Genomic DNA, 24953 nt, shown 5'->3' with positions numbered 1-24953 from the left:
TTTGAATAATAAATTTGTAGGCACTAGTTCAGAAGTTCTCCATTTCTAGGGGAGAAAAAGTGAATATTATGGTAGGAGAAATGGTATCTTTTAACTCAGTAACTTACTGGCACTGGATAGCTATGCAGTGCTATTTGAAAACATGCATTTTTGCCTCTGTGCAGGATCTTTCTTCACCTTATCCATCAGCGGACCTGTGTGCCCCATTGCTTGGACAGGTTCAGATTAGCTTCTTGCAGATTTTGACAGAAGTCAATCCAGAACTGAAAATCCTTAGGCTGGGTCCGGTCCTAGGAAATTGTGAGCTGGAATGATACATGAAATTACATGCAAGATATAGGATTTGGTGTTTATTTACCCTGTTTGCGTTCAGGTTTGCACCTAAAATCAGTCTTGACATGTGACTGTAAAACATAGGTCCTCCATGCAGGAATACTTTCTATTTCTCTTTCCCTACCTTCCTGTGAAAATTTTGAAAAGGGGTAGAGAAGGAACGAGATGAATGGTTTTCTCTTGTGGATCATAGTAGTATCTTGATATCTCTCCCTGAATTGCTTTTTTATTTAATTTCTTCCGCTCCTCGCTTTTATCTTATTTGTATGGTTTCTGCCTTGCCTTGCTTCTTTCAGTCCCCATCTTAACATTATCCTAAAATATCCTTTTGTTTCCAGGTGCTGTTTAACCTGCTCATATTTGAAAGTGATCAGGTACAAGGAAGGGGGGTGGTATCTGATAGCTACTAATGCTCCTCTTTGAAGTGTCCTCAGGCCTGTGGGAAGCTTTCTGCTTGATGAAAAGCATCCTGACAGTAATCCTGTGGTCAGCAGTTTGGCAGAGACCAGGGGCTGTTTGGACAGTCTCACTGACAAAAAGAGGGCAACTTCGGGACGTGGGTGGTACAAGCTGAGATGCTGGTGTGGCATTTCAGCTCTTGCTATGCAGTCTCTGGCCAAAGAGTTCTGCCTTCAGGAGCTTGGAGTATGGAATCCTTTATGGACAGTAGTTTTCCACATTATTTTTATTCCACCAGTATTATGAAAGTATTGCTACTGTATTTATTCACAGCAATTTGCAGTATAGTGTTTTTTTCTCTTTGTCTGTAATCTTAATCTAATAAGACACTCACAAGCTGCCTGGAAAACAGGCTTTTTTTTTTCCCTATGGGAATTTGCATAGAAGAAATCACCATCTGATAATTGTCTATTGTAAAGAATAATTTTCATCACAGGGTAGAAAACAGAACAGAAGAACCTACTTCTACCCTCCTTCTTACTCTCTTTCTGGCTTTGCTTATTTGGAAAATAGCATCAGGCTGTGAAATTTTTTGAATTCCTTTCCCTGTTTTTAATATCTCACATTCCAAATTAAGTGTTAGAAAAGAGGCAGTCCTGATCGTTGAAAACGGTATTGTCCTTGAAAAACAGCATTTTTAATTTCTTCTTTAAAATTAAAGCCTTAATCTTCAAGGTTTATTTTAAAATAAACAAATAGGGCAAGGACCAATGTTTAAAACCCCAAGTCCCCTGTCAAAATGAAGAAACATTTCTAAAAGAATTTCCAATTTCTAATTAAAACTTAAATAAGGTCAAAACCTCTGGAAGGTAATTTGTAAAGAAATAAAGTAATTTCTAATTAAAGTGAAGGTTTTGCATAAAATACTTTCTTTATCAAGCCCACCTAATTAAAAGTTGGAGTGATATAATCCCTTTATCCAAACAGTGAAAGCACAAAATCTATGTAGGTTTTAAATTTTATTATATTTATATATAAGCATGCAGACACATATGTCAATGAATTTTAAATCCCACCTAATTAATTTAAACAATATATAATTTTTATGAGTAGCATGTTGAAATGAAAGGTGGAAGACTATTTGAAATTAAAACAGATACTTCAATAAAAAAAGCAATATTCTCACTGGATGGATACCACCCTTCTTCTCTTTTTATTCAGCTTAACATATTTCTATATGAGTTGTAAGATAAAATGATTAATAGAAATGAAAAGGACTGCCAAAAGTCAAATTGCTTCATTGGAAGCTTCTTAGCCAAATGACAGCATCCAGTTCTAGATAATTAAATCTTATTTTGTAGGAATATCACTGAATGATGCGATTTGCCTTTAGGTACTGTCCTTTTGGTTGAACACAGTAACAAAAACTTATTTGGGCACTTTTTGTTTGTCTTAGAAATGGCTCAACATTGTGTAATAAAAATGAAAAGCTCAGACTAGGAGAAAACAGCATGTTAGTCTTACAGAGGGAAATCACTAGGGCAGCTGTTCCCGGGTCAAGCAAAATTTCACCACCTGAGTCTTCTTTTTTGGATCTGAATCTTAAAAGCACCTTAACAGAGAGGTAAAGAAGGAATGTCTCCTGTTGTTAGACAAGTTGAAGCTTAGCTTCTTGAGAATTTACTAATTTTCTCAAAATGAGTTAGGGTGCCAGTCTTGTTACATGTTTGGTGATTCAAAGCTGTCTACCAGCTTCCAGTCTAGTTGTGTTCCTGGTCAGCTTTCTCTCCTTTGTTTTGAAAGGTTCTTTCCTCAACTGTTATTTATTCTTCCTGGTGTGTTTAGCATCTGTTTACTTAAAAAAATCCAACCCAAATTCTTTCAGATGTCAAATATTCACTTTCCAGTCTCCTAATCATCCAGTCTCACCACTGGTTCCAGTCATGTCTTAAGCATAGGTGATCAGTCTTGACAAAGTTTGTTTGTTTGAGGCATTGCAAGTCCTCATGTCATGCTGGCAGGATATTTGGTATTAGGAATGCCTTTTTCTTTTCTACCTTTGGTGGAATTTGCAGTTTGGTAGGAAGATGGGTGTCCTTTCCTGATGTAGATGGCTTGTCTCTTGGTTCCTTTGGTAGTTCACCTCTTGGATAAGGATGTGAACTGTTCCTTCTAGTCAGATTCTTTTCTTTCCATGAGTTTCCATAGTTTCCTCTTTAACATGCTAAAAATGAAGTTTAGTTGTGATGCATTTTGTAGAAGAGAGAATGTTTCAATTTCTTTCTAGTGGAGTTTTCCATTATGAAGATACTATTTTGGTAGTATTTTTTTTTCTCCCTGAAATGCTTGACTTGGCAGAAGAGCTAAAATAGGACTAATGTATTATCTTGAGGAGTAAGTCTTAAGTCACAGTGAAGATATTAGCAGTTTTGTATGCTTTCTTTGAACTTGCAATTTTTGTTATGAAGATACAGCTGTTGGAGTTTTGACTTTGTAACCTCTTGTTGTCTATAGATGCAACAGCCTGATTTCATCAGAGCGCTCAAGTGCAGCCTTAAGTAAAGGATGTGAGCATATTCATTATGCTTGTCTAGACTGTCCTTTGAAGGATGTCTCTAGACTGTCTGCAAAAACAGTTTCACTGCACAAAAGGACAGCAAACCCTCAAAAATAACCCCAGAGCACACATGCCCAAGCAGTCTCTTGGTGTTAATATGTGGCAAGGTGTGTCCAGACAGTCTGTTTGCTGTAGATGTGCAGCATACTTTTAAGGCTCTGATGACAATGGGCTGCCAAAGCACCTTTGGGCACACAGTGGACTCAGCAGTTTCTGAGACTACATTTCTAAAAGCTGTGCAAACAAATTTGGTTACAGTACGGGGTTCACCTAGGAGGGCTGCATCATTTAAACTAGACTTCAGAGATTTAAATGTCAACATTATGCTCAAGGAGTGAAGAATGTTAAGAAGTTCTTTGATCTTTTGCATTTGGTAAAGATGGGTCATTTTTATGATAACAGTCCTGATACCATTAAGACTCACATTGGTTTTCAGTAGAAATTTGGCATTGTATTCCCATAAGTACTGTTGAAAATGTCCTATACTAGTTTTGCTGTTACTGCCTGTGCTGTGAGAGTTCCTTAAAGCCAGAGCAGAGCAGGAGACCCTCGGTGAAACCCTGAGAGCTGGCTCAGGTGATGGCTGAGCCCAGCACAGGGTGGAATGTGGTGGCTTGCAAGTGGGAACTTGGCTTCTTTGTATGTGCCAAGGGTGGTAGCAGGCAATAGCAGCTGGGCCCTTGGAGAGAAAACTTGTAAAGATAGTTTGTATAAATTATGTTTGGCAGAGAGGGTAGAATTGGTGTGCTGCGAGTGCACAGAACCATTTCACAAGATTTGCAAACCCAGTGAGGGATGGTTTTGTGATGCTGCAAGTGCACTGGTAGTCCCCCAGTGCTGCAGAGAGTAGTGTAGGGGTGTGCCTCTTCCTTGGCTGTTAATTGTCACTTCTGATAATAACTGCCTGCTTGTCTGTGTCTATGGCATGGCCATGTCACAAGCTGTGCTCACCAGAGAAACGAAAAAGTTACGTTCTGCTGAAGCAAACGTTACAGTGAATGTGAAGAAAAATCCACCCACTGTGTAGATATAATTAGTTCTTTTTTGCAGTTTGGTAATACCCCATCAGATTTATTACTTTTCCAATCAGAAGCACAGCTCACTTTACAGCTGATCTCCATTTCTTACTGTTTTCTGGCAAGAGATTCCTTTTACTTAGAATTCATATGATTCATGGGTTACAGGCTCATCTGTTGAAGTACAGTGTGTCTGCAGAGGCAGTTGTGACTGCCACTGTGCTTGTAACCTAATCTACATAAATCCCCAGAAGAATCACTGATTTGAAAGAAATTCCTACCTGCTCTTTATGTAAGGATGACCATCTGTCTGGCAAATCCCCATGTGGAAATCAGGTACATCTGAGAAGAGCAAGACAACCTTCTGACACCTGTTTCTCCAGCAGATGTAGTTGCTTATTCTGCTTTTTTATTTTTCAGCAGGTGCTTTTGAGATTTGCTTTTGGATCTACTTTCAGTAGCTTTTGAATGCTAGTTTAAGCACTATGTACAAAGCAGGATCATTCTGACCAAATCACCCTTTCTGGTTTTTGGCACAAAGTTTTGGGGGTCCTAATTACACCTTAGGAACTGCTTCTGAATCTGGGCACCTTGGTTCAGTCACAGAGACTGATAAATACCCATCTTCTTTAGTTCCAGAAAATGCTTTCAGAATTTCTGAGAAACTGAAATAAACTGGCTTTTAAGATCAAGTGGCATCATCTGTTTGAGGATCATTCCACATATATTTGTGATCCTCCATGTAAATGGTTTCCAAGATGCAGAAAAAGATGGTAGATGTGTCAAAGTGGTAGTTTTTAAGGATAATCTTTTTGTCTGCTGGAAATTGTGTATCTTTAAAAAGATACAGAGCATTCTGAGGCCACATTAGAATACAAATGCCATTGGCAGTCTGCTCTGAATCTGTGTCTGTACATGCCAGTTTGCCCATTGAATGTTCTTCTTCACAAATTATCCTCGGTTTCTGTGTGACTCTCAGCTCTGCTGAGATTTCTGCAGCTCTAAGTGTGTGCTCTTTTGTGCATGGTATGCAGCATGGAGCACCTGTTTTCTTTACTGGAGAACCAGCTGTGATAATCCAAATAAACACAACCTTCTTTAGATGAATTTTATCACCTGTAACTAAAGGTTAAGGTGTCATCTGGTGATTTATCCTTCCCAAATGGATTTGTTGGATCACTATGATACAAACATAATTTACTGCCTTTTGCACATCATAGCTGTGTCCTCAGAATGGTGTCTGGGGATTTACAATACGGAACAGGGTGAATTATGTGTCAAATTACCAACCATCCTGTTTGACATTAAGTTAGTGCTGACAGGAATTGTGCATTTAGCAGAATGAGGCTTCTGCAGCAATCTTTTGATAGGATTGTTTTCTTTCAGAGCTGCTGTTAATCAAAAGTTTCAGGAGAAAAGCTGCAAAACAGACCATTGATTGTATTGACTTGTGCTCTGGCCAGCCAGATGTGAATAGTGTGTGTTGTGGTTGTCATCCTCCCTGTAAATTATTGTCAAGGTGCTGCCTCCTTGATGGAAAATCCAGCAAGCTGTTACAATTGGAAGGCAAGGTGTACCTTGCTGTAAAGAGCCCCTGGGTTAGGCATGCCTGACAGGATGTGGATGGATCCTTGGAGAGGAGTAAGTGACTCTTTACTTTGTTATTCCCACAGGGCTAAACACATTTGCAGAGCTAAAGATGTTCTGTGGATATGCAGACAGTTGCACTTTTTCAAAGTATATTCCTATCTGGAATATGGAAGATTTCCTTCCTGCAGTTTCTGCTTTTCTTTTGTGACAGTTCTTGATTGGCTGTAATAGTTTATAATTCTTTTCTTGGCCATTTTGTTGGTGTGTGCTCTATTGCCCTATGCTTCAAGTGGTGCTTTGCAGATTACATCAAGGCTGCTGGGTGCTTCTATAGGGCCTCCTCTCTTGTCTCCAGAGGAGGCAAAATAGGTCTGTTAGCACAAAGCACTATGTCAGACCATTTGATTGCCTCCTTTTGAGTCGTTCATCCCAGTGGCACAGACCTGAAGTTGTCTTTATTGCATCCACATAGGAGGAGGAAGAGGAGGAGGTGTAGCTGGAAAGGATGCCCTTGTTTGTTACCTGTATGGTCAAACAGGAGCTGCTACTGCTGCAGTGAGGAACCTGGTTGTGATCTAAGAGACTGCCATGGCTGCCTATGCTGTGTCTCCTGTTGAATTAAGCTTCAAATGAAAGCCATTAATTTAGGGAGTCTGTATAAGTGGGAGAAGGTTCTTCACTGAGAAGGTTCTGACCTTGAAAGCCATGAAAACAAAAGGGAGCATACATCAACGGCACCTGTTTGCACCTCTTTCCTCCTTCCTCAGTGGTGCAATTCTGGGAAACAGAGGAGCTGACTTATTGCGTGGTTTGTGCATATGATCAAGCAGGCAAAGACAAAATGAGGACAACACAAGGAACTTAGCAATTGTATTCCAGGACAGAGTGGCTGCCCTCCTGAAACTGCCAAACCCTGTGGCATATTCTCTCGACTTAGAAATTGAAAATGCATATCAGAATCTTTTCCTACTGAGTTATCTGCCCCGTGTGATTTTCAGCAAGTAAAAAAGAAAAGCCATTGCTTCAATACAAATATGCTATCCTTACATTTGAGTTCCCAGAAGGCCTCTGACTATGTGACAAGAATTACTGTCATGGATATTGCATAACGGTTTGTGCATAATGTTCAATGCAGCCTCAGTTTTATGAAATATGGAGAATATTGGAGACATTCTGAATAGTAGCTTAGATTTACACTTTCTTTTTAAGGAGGAGACAAGGGACATTTTTAGCACTCTTCAATGACATTGGAAGAGTTGAGATTGTTACTATTAAAAATGAATAAAATCCATAGAAGTGGAAAAGAGAAAAAAATGTTGTCTAGATGGATTATGGGCAAATCATAAATGTTTAAAGCATTTCTGGAGGTTAGAAATGCTGTGCCTTTATTTGAATAGCAAAACTGTCTCAGCACACTTCCTCCACACTTACCCTGTCCAAGGTGTGTTGCTCCTTGGTGTGGAAAGCTGGAACTCAACTGAGAGGATGCAGTTTTGAATAATCTTTCGTCTTGTTAAAGGCTTATTATTAAGATGAAGGCATTCAGAAAAAAAAATGGTATTAGATGCATGTGCTACATATGTTAAGAATCAGCTCACATTTTGTGTATTTGTTTTGTGGCACACAGGACAGCTTTCCAGCTCGGTTTGGAGGAATACATTTCGTCAATCAGCCGTGGTATATCCATGCCCTCTACACAGTTATCCGGCCCTTTCTGAAGGAGAAGACACGAAAAAGGGTATTCTTCTTTTTAATTGTCCATTTCCTGGCAGTCATCATCAGCAGATGCATCATACTCTAATAAAGTAGATTAACATGAGATATCAGCTTGCTATTGGTGGAAAATGTTTAAATATATCTGTGTTGTACAGGGTACCTTCAACTGTTTTAGAAACTTGTACAGCCTTATTCTTTAAGGACACAATCAAGCAACGCACTTAAATGTATTTTAAAATGTAAGCATATGCTTGCTCCTGGGGGTTATATAAAAAAATACTGCCAACATTACAATTTCTATTAAGATTGTACTCAATTCAGTTCTGTTCAATTTCTGTTAAAATTATTTGTCTTTCTTTTAAAAACAGAGTTAGTGACTACAAAGTCCTTTCCTAGTGTGTTTTGCTTGACATTAGCATGAGCTAAAATACCCAGCTGGCATCTAGTAGTATTAGATTGCAAATACTAATTTGAATGAAAACCAATAAAAGGGAATTTGTGTGCATGCATCTGTGCATAAGCATGAGCAGCCTCTGTGATGTTGCTGAATTTATACCATTTGCATCAGTGCAATTAAATTAGAGCTTGGTGGTGATAGCGTATAGAATGATATTATTTCTGTAACAGGAAATTTGTCATCCAGGCAAACACAATCAACATCGTGTACAATGGCACTACAAAGAACGTGATTATTTTTTTTTTCAATGGAATCAGCTCCTTAAGCAGCTCTGTATTTTTTCTCCTCAAACACACTCTGCAAGGCCACAATGATCCTTGGTGTTGAGCTGTTTTTTACTGACAGATTATGCTTGAGAGGCCTCTGGTATTTACAGATTTTGAACTATAGATCACAAAGCCTTTTATGTAATATCTGTTATAAATATGCAAACGAAGCCCCATTTTGCAGGATTCAGTTGCACTCAGTTGACTGCAGCTTCTGCAGAGAACATTGCCAGATATGTCTGAGGCCTTTTCAACTCAAGTGCTGCGTATGCATAACTAGCAAGTAAAGTGCAGCTCATGGGAGGGTTACAGCATTAAAAATAAGTGACAAGGCTGTTGAACAAGGAGGCTTACCAGTTAGCATCTAAATTTTTATTTAGACACCTGAATCAATGGCATATATTTTCAGAAATGCTGACCTTTTACAACAGTTTTTTGTCAATACCAAATACCTATAAAAAGTAGTCAGGTGGTTAAATATTGACTTACAGTTCTAAACTTAGTGTCAAAATGTGAAAGTTATGACCAGCACATAAAATTTAAAATCAGCCTTAAAAAAATTATTAGATGCAGAACAAATGATTGGGTAAAAAACCCTTCAAACCAGAAGAATTCTCTTTATAATTTTTTATCAGGCTTATTATTTATCTGTTGTTTTTATCCTGAATTATTATGTGCTTTTTTAATTTTTCATATAGATTTGCAAGTGATAGTTAAAGTCAGATAAATGCAGTACTAGGCATATATAAAAACAACTGCTAAGAAGTGAAACACTTAGCTGTAAAGGCACCATAAAGCAAATAACTTTCACCATTAATCAATGTTCTTTCACAAAAGGATAAATTCCTTTCTGAGATGGAAGAAAATCACTGGTTTTGCACAGTCATATTAACTTTCCTGGGTCCACAGCTGACTGGAAGGTGGTCTGAAGTAAGCAATAAAAGACAAGCATATATTTGGTCTTTGTCTTTCTGCCTTTTGAATTTAACTCTTATAAATCATGCTAAGGGTATACCTGCCCAGAGGAGTCCCTGCAAGGTGAAGTGGAACATGAAAGATCTCTGAGGGGAAACACTAAAGTTAAACATAAATACGAGTATTCATATCACACCATATTCATATACAGATATATAAGTGTAAAGTATATATGAATATCAGTCTACCAAAACGTTGATGGAAGATATCAAATAGTCCATCAGCTATTCCCTCAGTGTTGTCACACTGGTTGGCTATTATTACTTACTTCATGTATTGTCAAGTATAAATGGCAGCTACTGGTAAGACTAGGTTAAGGAGGAAAATATTTCCAGCACTGTTATCATTACACTGCACAATTTGTCTTATTTATAGAACTCATGGCTACATGCTGAAAGTCAATATATATTCCTTGTTGTATATGGTGAATATTATTTTTATTCATTTGTTATAATTTTAATTTATTCACTTAATTCACAGGATTAGGGAGAACAATTGGCAAGAGATTAACAAGGCAGTTTGTCTTGCTAATCTAATATTCTGTCCATCTACCTACCAGACACCAGTTCTTACCCTTTCTCTGCATACATTTTAAGTTATTTATGCTTTAATCACTTTGGAGATTTATGAACATAGTATGACCATGCTTAAGGCAGAGATGATGTGTGCCTTCCTCTGCTAGCCCAACACAACCAGAATGTTTAAATTGTACAGCATCCTTCAAATAATGATGATGTCATTTGGGCTTTGATGTTTCTTGGTGATACCCGTGTTTTTACCTGCCTGCCTACGTACAGATATTCCTGCATGGTAACAACCTCAACAGCCTGCATCAGCTCATACACCCTGAGATCCTGCCTTCAGAGTTTGGGGGAATGTTGCCCCCCTATGACATGGGCACGTGGGCACGAACACTGCTCGACCATGAATACGATGATGACAGTGAATGCAATGCAGACTCCTACAACACTCCTGCAAAGGACATAGAAAAGGACCTCTCTCCCAAATCCATGAAAAGGTGAGTTAAAGGTACTGTTGTCTTCTAGTATTGCCATAAGGTTAACATTTGCCTTCTTCATCCTTTATGAAGCTGTAGGTAGTTCAGTCTATCATATAGGATAACAATTCGGTTTTTTTTCTTTTTCCTAAAAAGATCTGTGTTGATGAGAGATCATGGCTGTGATTATTACACATGTGAGTTTTAACTCAGTGCAGCTGATTTTTTCTGTGGTGCCATATAGGTTGTGTACACAGCACTGTCTTTGGAATAAGCTGCTATCTCACCTCAGCCTACAGTACTTATTAGAGAAGTGCTAGCTGGAGTGAGCTTCTGTGCAGAGGGTAAATTTGGGTCAATTATCTTTCTGGGTGGTGATGTTAGCTCTTATCTTCCTCTATCTCATAGCCCACTGCCTGGTATCCTATCTACCAGCCTGTAGGTGCCAGGACATTTATGGCATCTGGACCTTCAGTCACAGCGACTGCATGCCTGAGAAAATATGAGGAGAACCAGGATCAAAATTAGTGCCAATTGTTATACTCAAGTCTGGTAAAGATTCTGGCATTCTGATATTCTTCTCTTTTGAGAAGGTGCAGTGTAATTTCTTGCTGCATTTTGCCATTCAAAGTAAAGTATAGGAAGAGCTTAGTTACCTCTCCAGTAGCTGTGGAAGCAGTGAGGTCATTAACTTGGAAGGAGTGAATCTTATCCAAGCTTGCCAGGGCAGTAGGAGAGAAAAGGGTAAAGATTACAACTGTGATAGAAAAGGTAGCAGAAAGGGCAGCAAAAGTCAGAGTGCAGCTTATAAGGGACAGGCCTAGCAATGGATCAGAAAATAACAAACAAGGCAGAAACCAACATATAAAGTCATTAAAATTAAGTTAGGATATGCTAGGCTGAGAACCCAGTTTCAGGAGACAGCATGGGATACAGAAGGGAAAGAAACTCTGGAAAAAGATCAAGCAGGATAAAATATTTTCAGATTTCTCAGCCAGGAAGATTATTTTGGCTGGAAAATATTTCCTAGACTGGGAAGGACAGTGTGGTTTAAAAGGGAGTTATTTTTGTGGAAACAGAGGAGAAAACATAAGATTGCTAGAGGAAATCTAAAAAAAAAAAAGAAAAAAACCCCCAATAAAGTTTAAGGATTTTGTGTTGAAAAAGCCTCCACTTTATTTAAAGTGGGAAATAGCAAGAAACTGGACAGGAATGAGCTAGGATAAGAAGTTAAAAAAGGTTCTGAAACTGTATGACAGGGCTGGTGGAACGGCTGCAAACCTGGTCTCAAATTCCCAGTGAGGGAGCTTTGGCCATAAATTCCCAGAGCCTCCAAAATCCCTAATGCCCAGATATAGGAAGCTAGAAATGTGTAACTAACACAATTAATGGAGAAAATGGGACAGAGAAAAAGAGCCAGGAGAGGGGAAAGGTGAACAATGCACTTACGCATGATTTGCACATAATACAAGAATTATGAGACAACAGAGAAGCTGTCTTAGACAGAAGGATGGAATTAAGGAACTGAAATGCAGAATCTTTCTGCTGTAAAATGATGTTGTGAGAGTAAATAACTTCATCCAAGGGTGCAACAAAATAAAATCTGAGAAGGCCTGTGACAAGTCCTTTTGAAGTATGCTGTTTGTAGTAGAGTTTTCCAGATTGTCCTGGGCAAGAATATTATTAAGTGGAAAAGCAGTGAGTTGACCAGTTTCTTCATTCTTTCTCAAATAATTTTTATTTTCATTTAACTTGTTCTTGAAAAATCTTTTCATACAGTATTACACTTCAGTGTAAGCTTCAAATTGATATTCTTTCATTCTGGTTGAACTAACACAGTAGGAGACCTAATGCAGAAAATAAACATGTTGAAATCTGTATCTATATAATGTGCTAAAATTTGTTCACCTTCTATGTATTCCTTCTCAGTTAGCATGCCTCCAGCATCTGCTGGAATCCTTGTTCCCTGCTGCTGGACATAAAAAGTACTAAGTAGACTTACTGTGCTAATACTAAGACTGATAGAAAGTCCCAAGACTTCAGTGTACTAAGTGCACAGACTCTGCTAAGGCAGGAATAGAAAAGTTACAATAAAACAGATAAGCTCTATTTCATTAAACATTAATTTTAACTTGTATTCAGCAACTGATGGGTTGTTTCTCTCAGTTTAAACCCACAATCAGTATATGTTAGTCCATAACATTTTTAACATGTTAAAAAATGCTAAGGCAATGAAAAGTGCTTAGCTTAGAACAAATTTCACAAGTGTCTAGCAGCTCTCCAACAATTATCTTGTTTAATTTGGCTTACCATTTTTAAAATTAGTTTACTTCCTGAAAGAATGTCTTTCTAAAACCAAACTGCTACTGAGAATTCATTTCTTTCTTACCCCTCATTTCTTTTTGCCCCCAATGTAAACCACTGACATTCCTCCAGACCTCCTTGAATTTTTGGTGAATTGGATGACCTCACCTTGAAAGGAAGGTTGACTGGGAGGAGGATGATGGATATAAGGAAGAATTAATGCCACCTCTAGCACAGACCTCTGAGGAGAACTTGTTTTTGTCACCTGGCACCATTGCAGCAGCCTCAGCAGTCAGGTTGAGCCTGTGGCCGTGTTCACCCATGGCTGTCATCCTGAGGCACCCAGCTGGAGACCTGCATCCTCCTCTCACCTAACGCAGCAGGGCAGGTGTCTGTGTTGATAAACTTTGCAGAGGAGCTGTGGTTTGGTTCCTCACCTCTGCAATGAGACTTCGTAGTATAACTCAGGCCCATTGTGTTTTCTCAGAATGTATTCAGTAATGTCTGCAAATTTATCTGGGAGATGTAGGCAGAAGAGAAGGAGCTACAGACTTAAACAAATGTTTTTCCTTTCACGTACCTTCATTTGTGAATTGCTGCTGATGAAGCATGACAGTAAATTTCTGTTTAAAACTGAGTGCAAACTATATCTCCTTCTTCTTCAAGGCTTTTGGGCATCTGAGTTTACAAACCATAGATCAGGATTTGTGCAGTTGGATTTTCACGCCTGCCTTGGCACTGGGGGCTTTGGAGGCCCTGGGAATTTATGGCCAAAGCTTCCTCACAGGGAACTGGAGGCCAGGTTTGCAGCCATTCCAGCTGCCCTTCAGCTCTCCCCAGATGAGAACTGGAAACCCTGTCTGCTCAGTCACTGGCAGGCAGGGAAAAGGCTCAGTTTCAGCACTTAGTTGGCAAACCTTTGAAGTTAATTTGCTTCCACAGCAATTTTTATCATGATGAACTGGATTTTCCATGAGTACATCTTTCCACCAGCAAATTTTCAATCAGCTTTGCATTGGCATGGTACCTTGTGAAGATTTTTAAAAAAGCATTTTTAATTCACTGGTTTAGATTTCTGCCTGAGGAATTGACTAGTGTTCAGGATAAGTATTATTGTACACTCCAATTTAAAAAGTTTAAAATATGCTTATCACAAGAGAGATGATAATATTTTTCAAGCTAATTTTCTTGATTTTAGTATTAGTATGAGAATGGGATAAATATAATTAGAAAATATTCTTGTGTCTAAAGTTTTCAGCTGAGCTTTAAGTCAGATGTTTTTCTTGTGTTTTTGCAACCTTTCTTTAAATTTTTTTGAGAAAGACCTCATCAGCCTCATTCATTGGTTTCACTGGAGGATGACAGTTTATAAGAGGGGGGAACTGAATCCATATGCTTATCTTCGGAAAGGTTAGAATTTTTAAAGGTTTTTCTCTGCACTGTAGCCCTCTAAATGAGCAAATCTGTGTCAATGCTGCAGGCTCAGTGTGCTTCCACTGATCAAAAATAAATGCCTGCGTTGTAGAGATGCACACATGCTCTTTAGTTATCTCAAATCTTTACAGAAGGAAAGAGAAGGAGGCATTTCCTGCTTGAGATTTTTCTCACTAAAGGAAAAATCTAACTAGGGTTGCAGTTACTGTAGCCCAGAAGTAGCTGTTTTTTGATGAGCTGAGAAATGGCTGATGTGACTTAATATTCCAGGCTTTGTTTTCAATGGAACATTTTGATTTTGTTGGAGACTCAGTTTTCCTCTTTGCCTCTCACATATGGCTGTTGCAGGGCACTGGTATCATGTTATGCTTCTGGGCTGAATCAGAGAATCTAGAGAAATTTTACAATTGTCAGTGAATTTGCTCTGCCCTGTTGAGTTGAGCTGAAAAGTGAGTTTGACACATTTGTGCTGCTTCAGAAATCCTGCTAACCATGGCACCATTCCTAGGTTTGACTTAGGATTTCGCGCTGTTGAATTAAGATGCTATTCAGAAAAGGAGCAACCTGTGCTTCCAGCTAACACATCCTGCTAATTGCAATGTGTGATTAGCCAGCTGGGTGGCTGAATTGTGCCTTCTTTGCCAGCCCACTGCTGTATAACCTTCTGGAGAGACAGTCAGTGCTTAAGTCACTACAGAGGACAGCTTAGTTTGCTCTTGTGGGCGGAGGATACTCCCTGCTTCACAATCCACTTTATTCCACCTTTTGCTCCCATATTTACAGATCAGCACTGAGCCCTGTTATCCCTCTATGAGGGTATTTCCTGATGATTTGCAATGATCAGATGCTTGGGTAATGCTGTATCCTTGTTTTTAAACCTTGACAGAAATTAAAATAAACAAAAGAAAGCTGAGGTTTACCCTCATTTGTCTTGATCTAGAAATGTCACATAAACATGTTGTCCCTCTGCAGGTCTCAGTCAGTTGTGGATCCTGGGGTGCTGAAACGCATGGATAAGAATGAGGAAGAAAACATGCAGCCCTTGCTTTCACTTGACTAACAGTTTTTGAGCATTGGACATGAACTGAGGTGGAAGGCACTGCCTCTCAGCAACAAGAAAATCACTGGGAAAGAGTGTAACAGCTGGAACCCTATTTACTCATGTTAATGTAGCATATTGGCAGCAGGTGTTACTATTCTGCCTGAATTCTGGAAGCCCTTTGGTGAAAAAGAAGTGGAGAACAAAAGAAAATTAAATAAAATTTAAAAAAAGGAATCAATAATTTATTCTGTAAGTGCCAACTTGTTGTAAATACAATATAATCCTCCAATTTTACTTTGTAAGTTATGATAAACAAGTGCTATGGAAATGAGTGACTATTAAATATGTCAGTGAAGTGCACCATAAAAAAGAGAAGAAAACGTGTGTATTCTCACATGCACACACACACATGCACAGCGAGAAACATACTGAGCAAAGAAAAACATCAGAGGCTATTAAGAGTTGTCCTTCCCATGGGAAGCCAACTAGTATATTGACTACTGGATTTCTTTCTGCAGTGATCACATAGTGTGCTAAGATAAAGAGAGACTATAAGTGCTTGGAAGATGCTGTAATCAGTGCAATGTTTCCTAACTGTGGGAATTCGTTTCTCAAATAACACTAGGGTCTGGGATTGGTATTTAGCATAAACAATGTGCATTGTGAGAAAGATCACAGGTGACTGGAACCAACTCTTGGATAGCTTTGTCATTTAGCTGTATGGGTCTCTGAGGTTTCATCACTAACTTTTCATTTACACAAGTAACCTGGATGGTGCCCTAATCTGGGTGTTGTCATGTGGGACACATTGGAGTTACTTCTCTTGCATTTTGGGTGCACATCAAGGATCTTTCCAGAACTCTATTCTCCCTTGGAGTGAGACATTAGTCCTCTAACTACAGTGGAATAACCAGTACCTGAAATTAAAGCCTGGCAGCAGAGGTTAGTCACTGAATCCTGTGCACTGGGAGACTGGATACATATATATATATTTTTACCAATCTCTGACAAGCATACAAGGTGACATCGTTAGATAAGTATATTTCATTGACGGTTTATACAAGAAATCATACCTATTCAATGTACTTAGATATATTATAGATTGTATATTGAGACACTGTCATTATTAATGTAGTAGAACTTTCCATAGATCAACAGCATCCCACTCCAAGCAAAGATTATTATGAATAAGTTTTAGTCAAACATCTCAGCCTATAGTTTGGGACACCTTTGTTTTGGTTGTAGTGTAACTGTATATACTGAACATGTGCCATAATAGAGAAATACATTTTACCTCAAAAGGGCAACAGCTTTCACTAGGGATTGGGTAAATCTGCTGAAACATAGGGGCTGTGTCATCTCTGTGTGCTGGCTGATGTGTGTGCAGGCAGTGGCATGCTGAGGCGAGAATGTAATTTCTTATTAGGACTTAGATTGACAGCCAGAGTGGGAAGACACACAGGGTGCCCAGCAAGGCATCTGAATAACTAAAGGCATTGTAAGAGCATGTTCAGGCAGTGCAGGGATTAGTTATGAAACCACTGACCACACTGGAGGTGATAGTTCACAGCAGCCCTGCCTCCCGAGTGCTAGAGTTTAAAACATTTCTTCCATCACTCCAGTGATAGGTGAAGTTTCCAAGTTACTGATTGTAGGTCACCTTTTCTCATCCAGGATGATTACAGCTGTAAGAATTGGTAGGCTGAGATGGGTTAAGAGCAGAGAGTGAGAACTTGAAAGTCTGTCGTCTCGAGTTGAGCTGTAACTCCTGTGGTGGCAGCTCCAGCGTTTCTCAGGGCTGGGACGTACCTGACTCTTCCAGCATCACCTTTGATTAGCCCAGGCCAATCACAGATAAAGCTTTCCTACTTCACAGGTCATTAGCAGCACTGATAAATAGTGCATGCCCTAATATGCCATCAGCCTGCAGGAACTTATCTGAACAACTCATTGCCTTTCTGCTTTCCTAATTCTGTTTTCATGGTATGTGTTAGGAAATGCAGAGAGGAAAGATGGAGCCTGAACTTCTTATCAGTCTGTTCTAAAGGTTGTCAGTAGTAAAACTGTCCTAATGCTACTTCTGTGGTTTGAGAGACTTGAAAAAAATGATCAGTTCTTTTGTACTCTTTTATTCAGTTTCATTTTTCACATTCCTTGTAAAATCATGCTGTAAAAGTGAGTTGTGTCTCCAGTATTCGCATAAGTGCCATTTTTGAATGTATGTTTTATATTTCCACACTTCTGGTTAGTAGACTATTATATTGCCATGGTTATGAGTTAAAAATTCTTATCAGATAAAACTAAAACATAAGTAGAAATGTTTTCCTTATAAGGGCTTCAGGATTTAGTCAATACTCCACATTTATACAAGCTGTGACACAGTGGTGATCAAAATCTTCACAGATCCTTTTACATACATGGGCCAGACTGGTATAAGAGAGCAGAATGCTGATTTCAGAGTACACCACCTGTGTAATCACAAAATGCAAAGCTGTTCCACTGTATGAAGCTTGAAATTTGTTTTGAAGCTTATAAATTTTTGTTTGAAAATCCTTTATTTGTGCACTTAACTGTAATTTATTTAATATTTTCTGATGTCTGATTTCAATTTAAGGTAATGAGTATGAATATATTTTTTCCAGAAAGTGAAAGTAGGATATATTATAATTTTGTGCAACTGGGACCTCATCTTTTAGTAAGAACAAAATTGCTTTTTCAATAAGATCCTCTCTCTTGAAGAGTTGGGCTACAGGTCATCTTGGCTGCAGCTTTTATTTCACTGAATCAAATTCTGACAGTGGTAATTGCGATTGTGACGTTGAAAAAGAATATGGAAATGGGTAAAAGAAATAAATATATTTTACCTGCTCTCACTATTCTTTGAAGGCATTTCTCTTTTACGTATCAGGGTACATAAAGGTTCCACCTTTCTTGTAGAAAATCTTTATAGGTAGTTCAATTTTTATTAGATGAATTTGGACTGAAAACTTTTTTCAATCTTTATTATCATAGGAATTGCTGTCTAATTTTTATAGCAGAATTGAAGTGCTAAAACCAGAATGCACATGCTTGGGAGGAACTCCTCTTAATTTCTTACCTTTCTTGTGTATTGGGTAGAATAAAAACTTGTTGTAATTATGCATGCTGATATGCATATAAAAATATCCTGCAATATAAGGAACTTAGTGGAGAAACTGGATATACCTGTCCAACTATGTAAGAAGAAAAGGAGAATTAAAAAAAAAAAAGTGTAAAAATTGATAGTTTGGGGCTTTTGATAAGATCTAAAAATATCCTCTTACATAATGACTTTTCCAAGACACAAATGTTTAAAAATATATGGAAAAATTATGGAAACTTCCATGACCAAAATCTACTTGTAATTGGAGATGTCAATAGACTCTTGGCTTTATAGAGACAGGTAATCAGACCCACTAAGCTCCAACAAATACACAGACACCCTCCCAATAGTTGTTAGTTTTAAAATAGTTTGAGATGTCTTTACAGTAATGTAAATTTGCTGTATAGCATATTTAAGAAGATGTTTTGCACTCTACAAAGATGCTATGCCTAGTCACAAACTGAAAACAGAATTAAAGACAAGAAGAATAAAAGGGACCTCAAGAGGTCACTGATGTGTGGAGGAGCAGATTCACTTTAATGTCGCTCTCAAATGTTTTGGCTCAGTACCTTGCATGGAATGCTCTTTGTATTATTTAATCACAGTCACAGCCAAGCCTAAGCACATTACCTGACAAAATTGTAACCTGACAGTATTTTGTTCATGTCTTTTATTATTTTCCTGTTCTGTTTGGGAAATTAAAGTTTGTCAAGCATCATAAGGACTACCATTTAGCATTACTTGGAAAACACTTTGCAATAAGCTTTGGTCATATCCCTGTTATTATATTGTTTCTGTTATGTTTATTGATGTATGTATTTGTCAAGTTTTTTGATTAAGTCATGTTTGAAAGAGCATGCAAGAGAAAAAAAACCAAAACCAATCAGGCTTCAGGATTTTATTTAGAATATTAAAATGGAATTTTAGGGGGAGTTTTGATTTTATAATCTTAAATTGTGTCTGGGGAATGTCCTGCTGAGCTATTAGCAGTGTTGGGTTCCAAGAAAAATTTGGAAGATAAATATCAATGTGAAAGACAACAGCAAAGGTGTCAAAGCATTGTACTGAAGAAAACACTTAATCACATTGCTAGCTGGATCAGGTCCCTCTAAAGAAAGGTATTTTGCAAGTGGCCTGTGAGTGTGTACTTCTGGTGGTGAGAATAGCTCTTTTGTCCACAAACTTCAAAACACTCTATGAAATTGAGAAAATAATCATCATCCCGTTTCTCAGGTAGTAAAACAAGGGCACAGCGAGTTAGAGACATCTCTCAATGGAAAACATTTTTCTGTGTGGAAAAGATTACACTGATCACTCAGTCTGATTTTAACAGGAGATGTGTCCGTGTTCTGTGTAAGGTCTTATTGATGATTCACTCATGTCTAGTTTCTTTAAACACTTTACCAAGACACCTTTGCAAACCAGGGGTGATCTGCTTTCCTGTGGAGTTAAATCTGAGTGTACATTTAACCATTACTGCTGAGGAAATGGCAAAGAGAGTGTATGTCCTCCAAATGAAATACCTTTCTTCGCTGTCTCATTCTTGGAAAAAAAGGTAGTTTAGTCCAAAGACTCACACAAAATGAAGTTTTCCTCACAAAGAAATCTGTCAGGGGCAAAACACGCTACTTATCTTCCATTAACTATACAAGGAACATTTTGTTTAGAGGCATGCTCTAGTGACCCCAAATGAAAGTGCAAGCTAGGTAGATAGAATCCCATGTCCTGTATTGCCTTGTAACTTTGAATGATCCTGTGTCAAAATCTGTATTTAGCAGATCACCTTTCAGTCTGCATTTCAGCTTTCAGTTGTGTGGGAATTTTTTTTCTATCAGCTTTTGGGATCTTAATTTATTTCCTTCCTAGGTGTCTGTTGGCACAAAACAGCATTGATCCCTGTTGGATTGCATAATTTGCAAAGTGTTTTTTTTTGTTGTTAAAAAATAACAACTTCTGCAGTGCTGGGCAGTGGTGAAGTTGAAACATGGGTGAGAAGTCCCCACTCTTTTGTCACTCCTCCTCCGGTGTTCTGTGTGTGTAAACTGCTTTGATTGATAAAAGACATGTTAACACTTGCATGGTATGAATTTAAAACTAGAGAAAAAAAGTTTCTGCAGTGAGTTCAAAATAAGAGTTGATCAGCTATTGCTGTGGAATCCAAAGCCAGGGGGAAGCACTGCACACAGGGGAAATAGAGAGACCTCCAAAGGAAGATGCTGACAATTCCTTATGGTGCATGTTTGTTAAAATGTGGCCAAAGGATTTTGTCTGCAGAGACTGTGGTCAGCCAGATCTGTTCTCTCTGAACCACTGGCTCACAGTAAGTCCTCTCAAATAAAGGTTTGACAAAGCTTCCTTTTGCAGAGAATTCACTTCCAGTGAATTGACATATCTGTCAATTTGCAGTAGACAAATGGCAGGAGTTAATTAGGATTTTTATTTGATATGCAAATGCGTATCAAAGCCTTAAAGAGGCTGTCGCATCATCAGCAACAAACAGCAGTGCCTAAAGGCAGGCATCTCAAATCAGGTCCCTTGGTTAATAAAAATTTAGGAGTAGAAAAAATCAAGGGGAGAGATAATAGAAGATGATAAAACACAATAATTAAAAAAACAAAACAAAAAGAAGCAAGCTTGCAGTGGAAAGCTGTATGAATGGCAAAAATGATGTGATAGAATTTGCATTAACACTTCCAAGTAATTAATCAGTAGCCTATTATGAGTCCCCCCTCTACATTATGAGCAGAGTTTCCATTTTTTGTATGGTCTACCATGTATGGCCACAATGGAGTTTCCCAAATCTTTAGAAAACGAGTTACCGTGTAAATTAGTAGGTGCTATAGTTGAGCTTGGGAATATAATTTTAAGGGTTCAGAACAAGACAGCAGAGACACCTGTAGATGGGTCCCAGGAATATGAAAAGTGCTGTGTCCTGCCTGAGTGAAGAAGTCATGGCAGGAGATAATGAAAAGACCCCTATGGCTGTAAGGAAAGGTGGCAGGCCTAGGGAGAAAACAACATTAGGTTTTGGAGTGAACTGGTTAAGCATTTTAATTATGAGGGAGGCTTTCACCTGCTCAGTAATATTAGAGAGGACTTACAAACCCCATGACGCATCTGTCATCAGGAAGGAGAGATAACATGTTTCTCACTTTCCCACACAAACTCAGTTTGGATATATTTAAAGCTGATGCATATGCTAAACCTGAAGTGCCTCTGGTGCTGCTGTTTCCACAGTAGCTCTCAGGATGTGGTTATCATGTAGCATGCAGGAGCTGGAAGTGCAGAGCCCCCCAACCTGTCCATAGGAAGAGAAGAGAGGGATGTATTCTGCAAAACCCTGCTGCAGAGAAAATTTTTGGGAGAATTCAGCACTTGCTCAAGTTGCAGCCTGCCTTGCCCTGACATCAGTATCAGCACCTGTTCTGTGGAAAGCTGTGAGTGGAAGTGGTGTGGGAATCTCCCCTGCAGACCTCTCTGTCTTGTGCTAATTATGCAGCCTTGGAGCTGTAGCTGGTGATCTGTGTCCTGTGTCTTTGAACAGTGCTGCTGGTGGTGTTAATTGTAGCCATTAGTCACTCAGAGCAGAGATGATGTAAAGGAAACTGACAACTTTAAGCATTACACTTAATGCCTAAGAATATTAAATTGGTGATTGTTACAAGTACTGCCTAAGATTATGATAACTTAAAGACTTCCAGGGTTTGGTTGCATTGTATCCTTGATAGGACTTAGTGTAAAATCACTTTCCTTTAAGTATGGTTGTCTCTTTCACATGCATTTTTGATGCAGCAGTGGTAAAAGGAATTAAACAGTAGAAAATGAAAATTTTCTAAAGCTATGAATATATTCAGAGTGACACATTTAGATTACCTGACAATAATAAGAAAAATTGTTTTGCAGTTTTCTAGTGTTCAAGTTGAGAATAATGGCTCTTTTAAATTATTTGCTTCTCTAGCTCTTTCACCGTAAGGATTGCTGTGTGAAATGTGCTCTGCAAAACATTCCCAGCTTTTCATCCCTTCTCCTAACCCTCTTGTGTTCAACAGCAACCTGTCTTCTGTGTGTGCTTTATTCTATGAATAACTGAAGAAAACTGTAAACAAACCCAAACATACTGATAATCTGCAGAGTAGATCTTGAGGATCAGCATTTGAAATATTTCCCTTCTATAAATCTCTAGTTAACAGGGTGAGATGGAAAATGAGACCAAAGCCAACCACATCATAAAGGAATACAAAACAAGAGAGTCTGGCTAGAAGTGTAGGTGAAACAACTCCTGTGATTTAAGATGTTACCTTCCCTGACTGTTAGTTGTCACTCTTCACATAGGAACTGCTGCCCCAACTTTTAATCAACAACATATTATGGAAGTACTCGTGTCCCAGTGAAGGCTGTGCACAAATCATGTTAACTCTGTTGATTCTGCAATCATGCAAATACAAAAGCACTCACATAATCTGTTAATACAGCTCTGTAATGAGAATAATGATTAACAGCTAGTCGTGGTGGTGTCTAAAATTGCAGATTGGCAATCTGTGCCTTAAGGCTCCTGTGATCCGTACTACTTGCATAGCAGTAACTACTGAATAATGTTCTTTTTGCATGCAGCAATCTACTTTGGAGCCTTATGGAAAATATTATAGCACCATATCAAAATTCAAAATTAAATTGCAGGAGTAATTTAAAAAAATAATATTTTTTAAAAAATTAAAAAAAAAATGCTTGTATCCTCAGGATAAAATTTGTTTGTTTCTCAGTTTAGTATTTTTAGGACTCAGGAGGTCTGAGATTTGTAAAGCCAGGACAAGTTTATTAATCATGTTCTTTCTCTGTAAAGTTTCAATAACTATTCTCTTTTCACAACTTGTTGTCAGTTTGAATTTTATTCTTGGACCTAGTGAAATGGTTAATTTTGGTCTGTTGTGTTCTAACCTAAAGTCTGAAGATAAAGCAACTTTGTGAACATCACTCTTTATATTGTATATTAAAGTATCATCAGTTCTCTGTGATCAATGGGCTGCTTTGGAGAGTGCTACTACTTTGAATCATCATTGGTTATTGAGGAAGAATGACATACTGTTAAATAAAATATGACCAAATGAAAATTAAAATACATATATATTTTCGTGTTTGTACACGGGAGTGTTTGTCTGGCTTCCTTGTGGTAAAACATATATGAAGACATACTTTAATTGTGTGAACTGAATTTTTTTACCAAGATATTGAAAGAAAAATACTGAGTGGTATGTCAGCATGAAAGTCTGGTAACACTGAATGTCTCTTTCCACCCATCAGTAAGTTTTAGAGAGTTAACATATTTCACATTTACAATACCATTTTGAACTGTCACTTGGAAGTCTCTCTTATCTCACAGGTGAAGATCACCAGGGGTGCCACACAAGAAAAGCTCATTTCCCCCTCCAAGATAATTCCTACTCTCCTGCCTCTGAGCTTTGTGTGTAGTGTGTTCCCTGGCATCATCTCGTGTTCATTGACTTTTCTTTTGATGCCACATCAGGGAGAAGTGGTCTTAGCTCTTCACAGAGATGTCCCTTTCTTCAGCAAATATTTCTGTTCTCAGGAGAGATTAACCAGGGTAGGGTAGAGCAGGCTGTGTGACATTTGAGCACTGCCTGCTGAATGACCATATTTCATTCTAGATTTTTATTTTCCCATGAGAGGCGAGGCCCAGTAAATTACAGTAATGTGTTTATGTGCTTCTTTAATGTCATTTTTGTAGTATGTCTTGCTTTAGACACAAGGACACTTATTCACCTCTTCTGTACATTTTCTGTATCTTTTCTTTGGTTTACAAAGATTGAAAAAAAAAATAGGCTGCAGTAGCTTCCTGTTTCACACACAATTTCAGTGCTGTATGCAGATGCATTCCTTACATCAACATGTTGAAAAAATGTTGATGGGTTCTCATCTCTGTGGGAATATAGTCCCTCAGCTCCCAGGTGCTGCATGGTTGTACACAGTATGTAAGCCATTGCTGCACAATGGTACATTTCATCATGACATAACTATACAAGCTACATGCCGATACAGCTCTCTGTTCCCTTGGAAATCCCTCACTTGCATCCCTCTGACAGCAGAGTTGAAGCCCCTATTATGGTGTGGTTTGCAATGCCAGTGTTCTGGGTTATAACCACTACCCCTTTGTGTGCTGCCAGGCTGCTTTTCCCTGCAAACAACATGATCTCAGTGTGTCACCTTTGGGGTCTGCTTGTCTCACCCCACCTTCCATGCTGGACCTCTTTCCCTAATGTTGGTTTTCTGTGGGAAAAAGAGGCCTCAAAGCTGGCATCTTGTGTTGCCACATGTCAGCATGTTGTGGCATGCTCAGGTTGCCTGGCTCTGATGTGCAGCTGGCTGGAGCATCCTGCAGTTCCTGTGCAGCTCCAGTACCTTCAGCTCCTGCCAGAAGAGACCACCAGCCTGTGGGGGAGGATGGGGGAAAGAGTGCCAGACCTGCCTTTGTCCTGAGGGAACTGGGAGGCAATGGGGACCTACACTAGGGCTACACAGACATTTTAGACATGTAGTGCCATAAAAGTAGGTAATTGGGCAGAGGAATGCTTTTGCTGCCTGTGGGCAGGAGTTCATAAACAACCTCCAGTCAGAAGGAGACTGGAGTCAGTGTAACTCCCATCAGTGTAGTGGCATGGCCAGGAGGATGT

The 24953-nt window shown here is 38.7% G+C and overlaps 1 protein-coding gene across 1 annotated transcript in view; it reads left to right on the top strand.

Annotated features, from left to right (window-relative positions):
• The window catches only part of CLVS2 (clavesin 2), a 57726-nt gene extending 34416 nt beyond the window's left edge, over positions 1 to 23310 (top strand). The window contains exons 3-5 of the mRNA XM_058802255.1: positions 7583 to 7693; positions 10167 to 10387; positions 15077 to 23310. Coding sequence (XP_058658238.1) covers positions 7583 to 7693; positions 10167 to 10387; positions 15077 to 15164 — 420 coding nt within the window. The 3' untranslated portion in view covers positions 15165 to 23310. The remainder of the gene's footprint in view (positions 1 to 7582; positions 7694 to 10166; positions 10388 to 15076) is intronic.
• Positions 23311 to 24953: the final 1643 nt, after the last annotated feature.

Source organism: Ammospiza caudacuta, chromosome 3 (genome assembly GCF_027887145.1).
Source record: "Ammospiza caudacuta isolate bAmmCau1 chromosome 3, bAmmCau1.pri, whole genome shotgun sequence".
Taxonomy (NCBI): domain Eukaryota; kingdom Metazoa; phylum Chordata; class Aves; order Passeriformes; family Passerellidae; genus Ammospiza; species Ammospiza caudacuta.
Note: the sequence above shows the minus strand (reverse complement) of the source record. Positions and strands in the feature narration are given on the sequence as shown.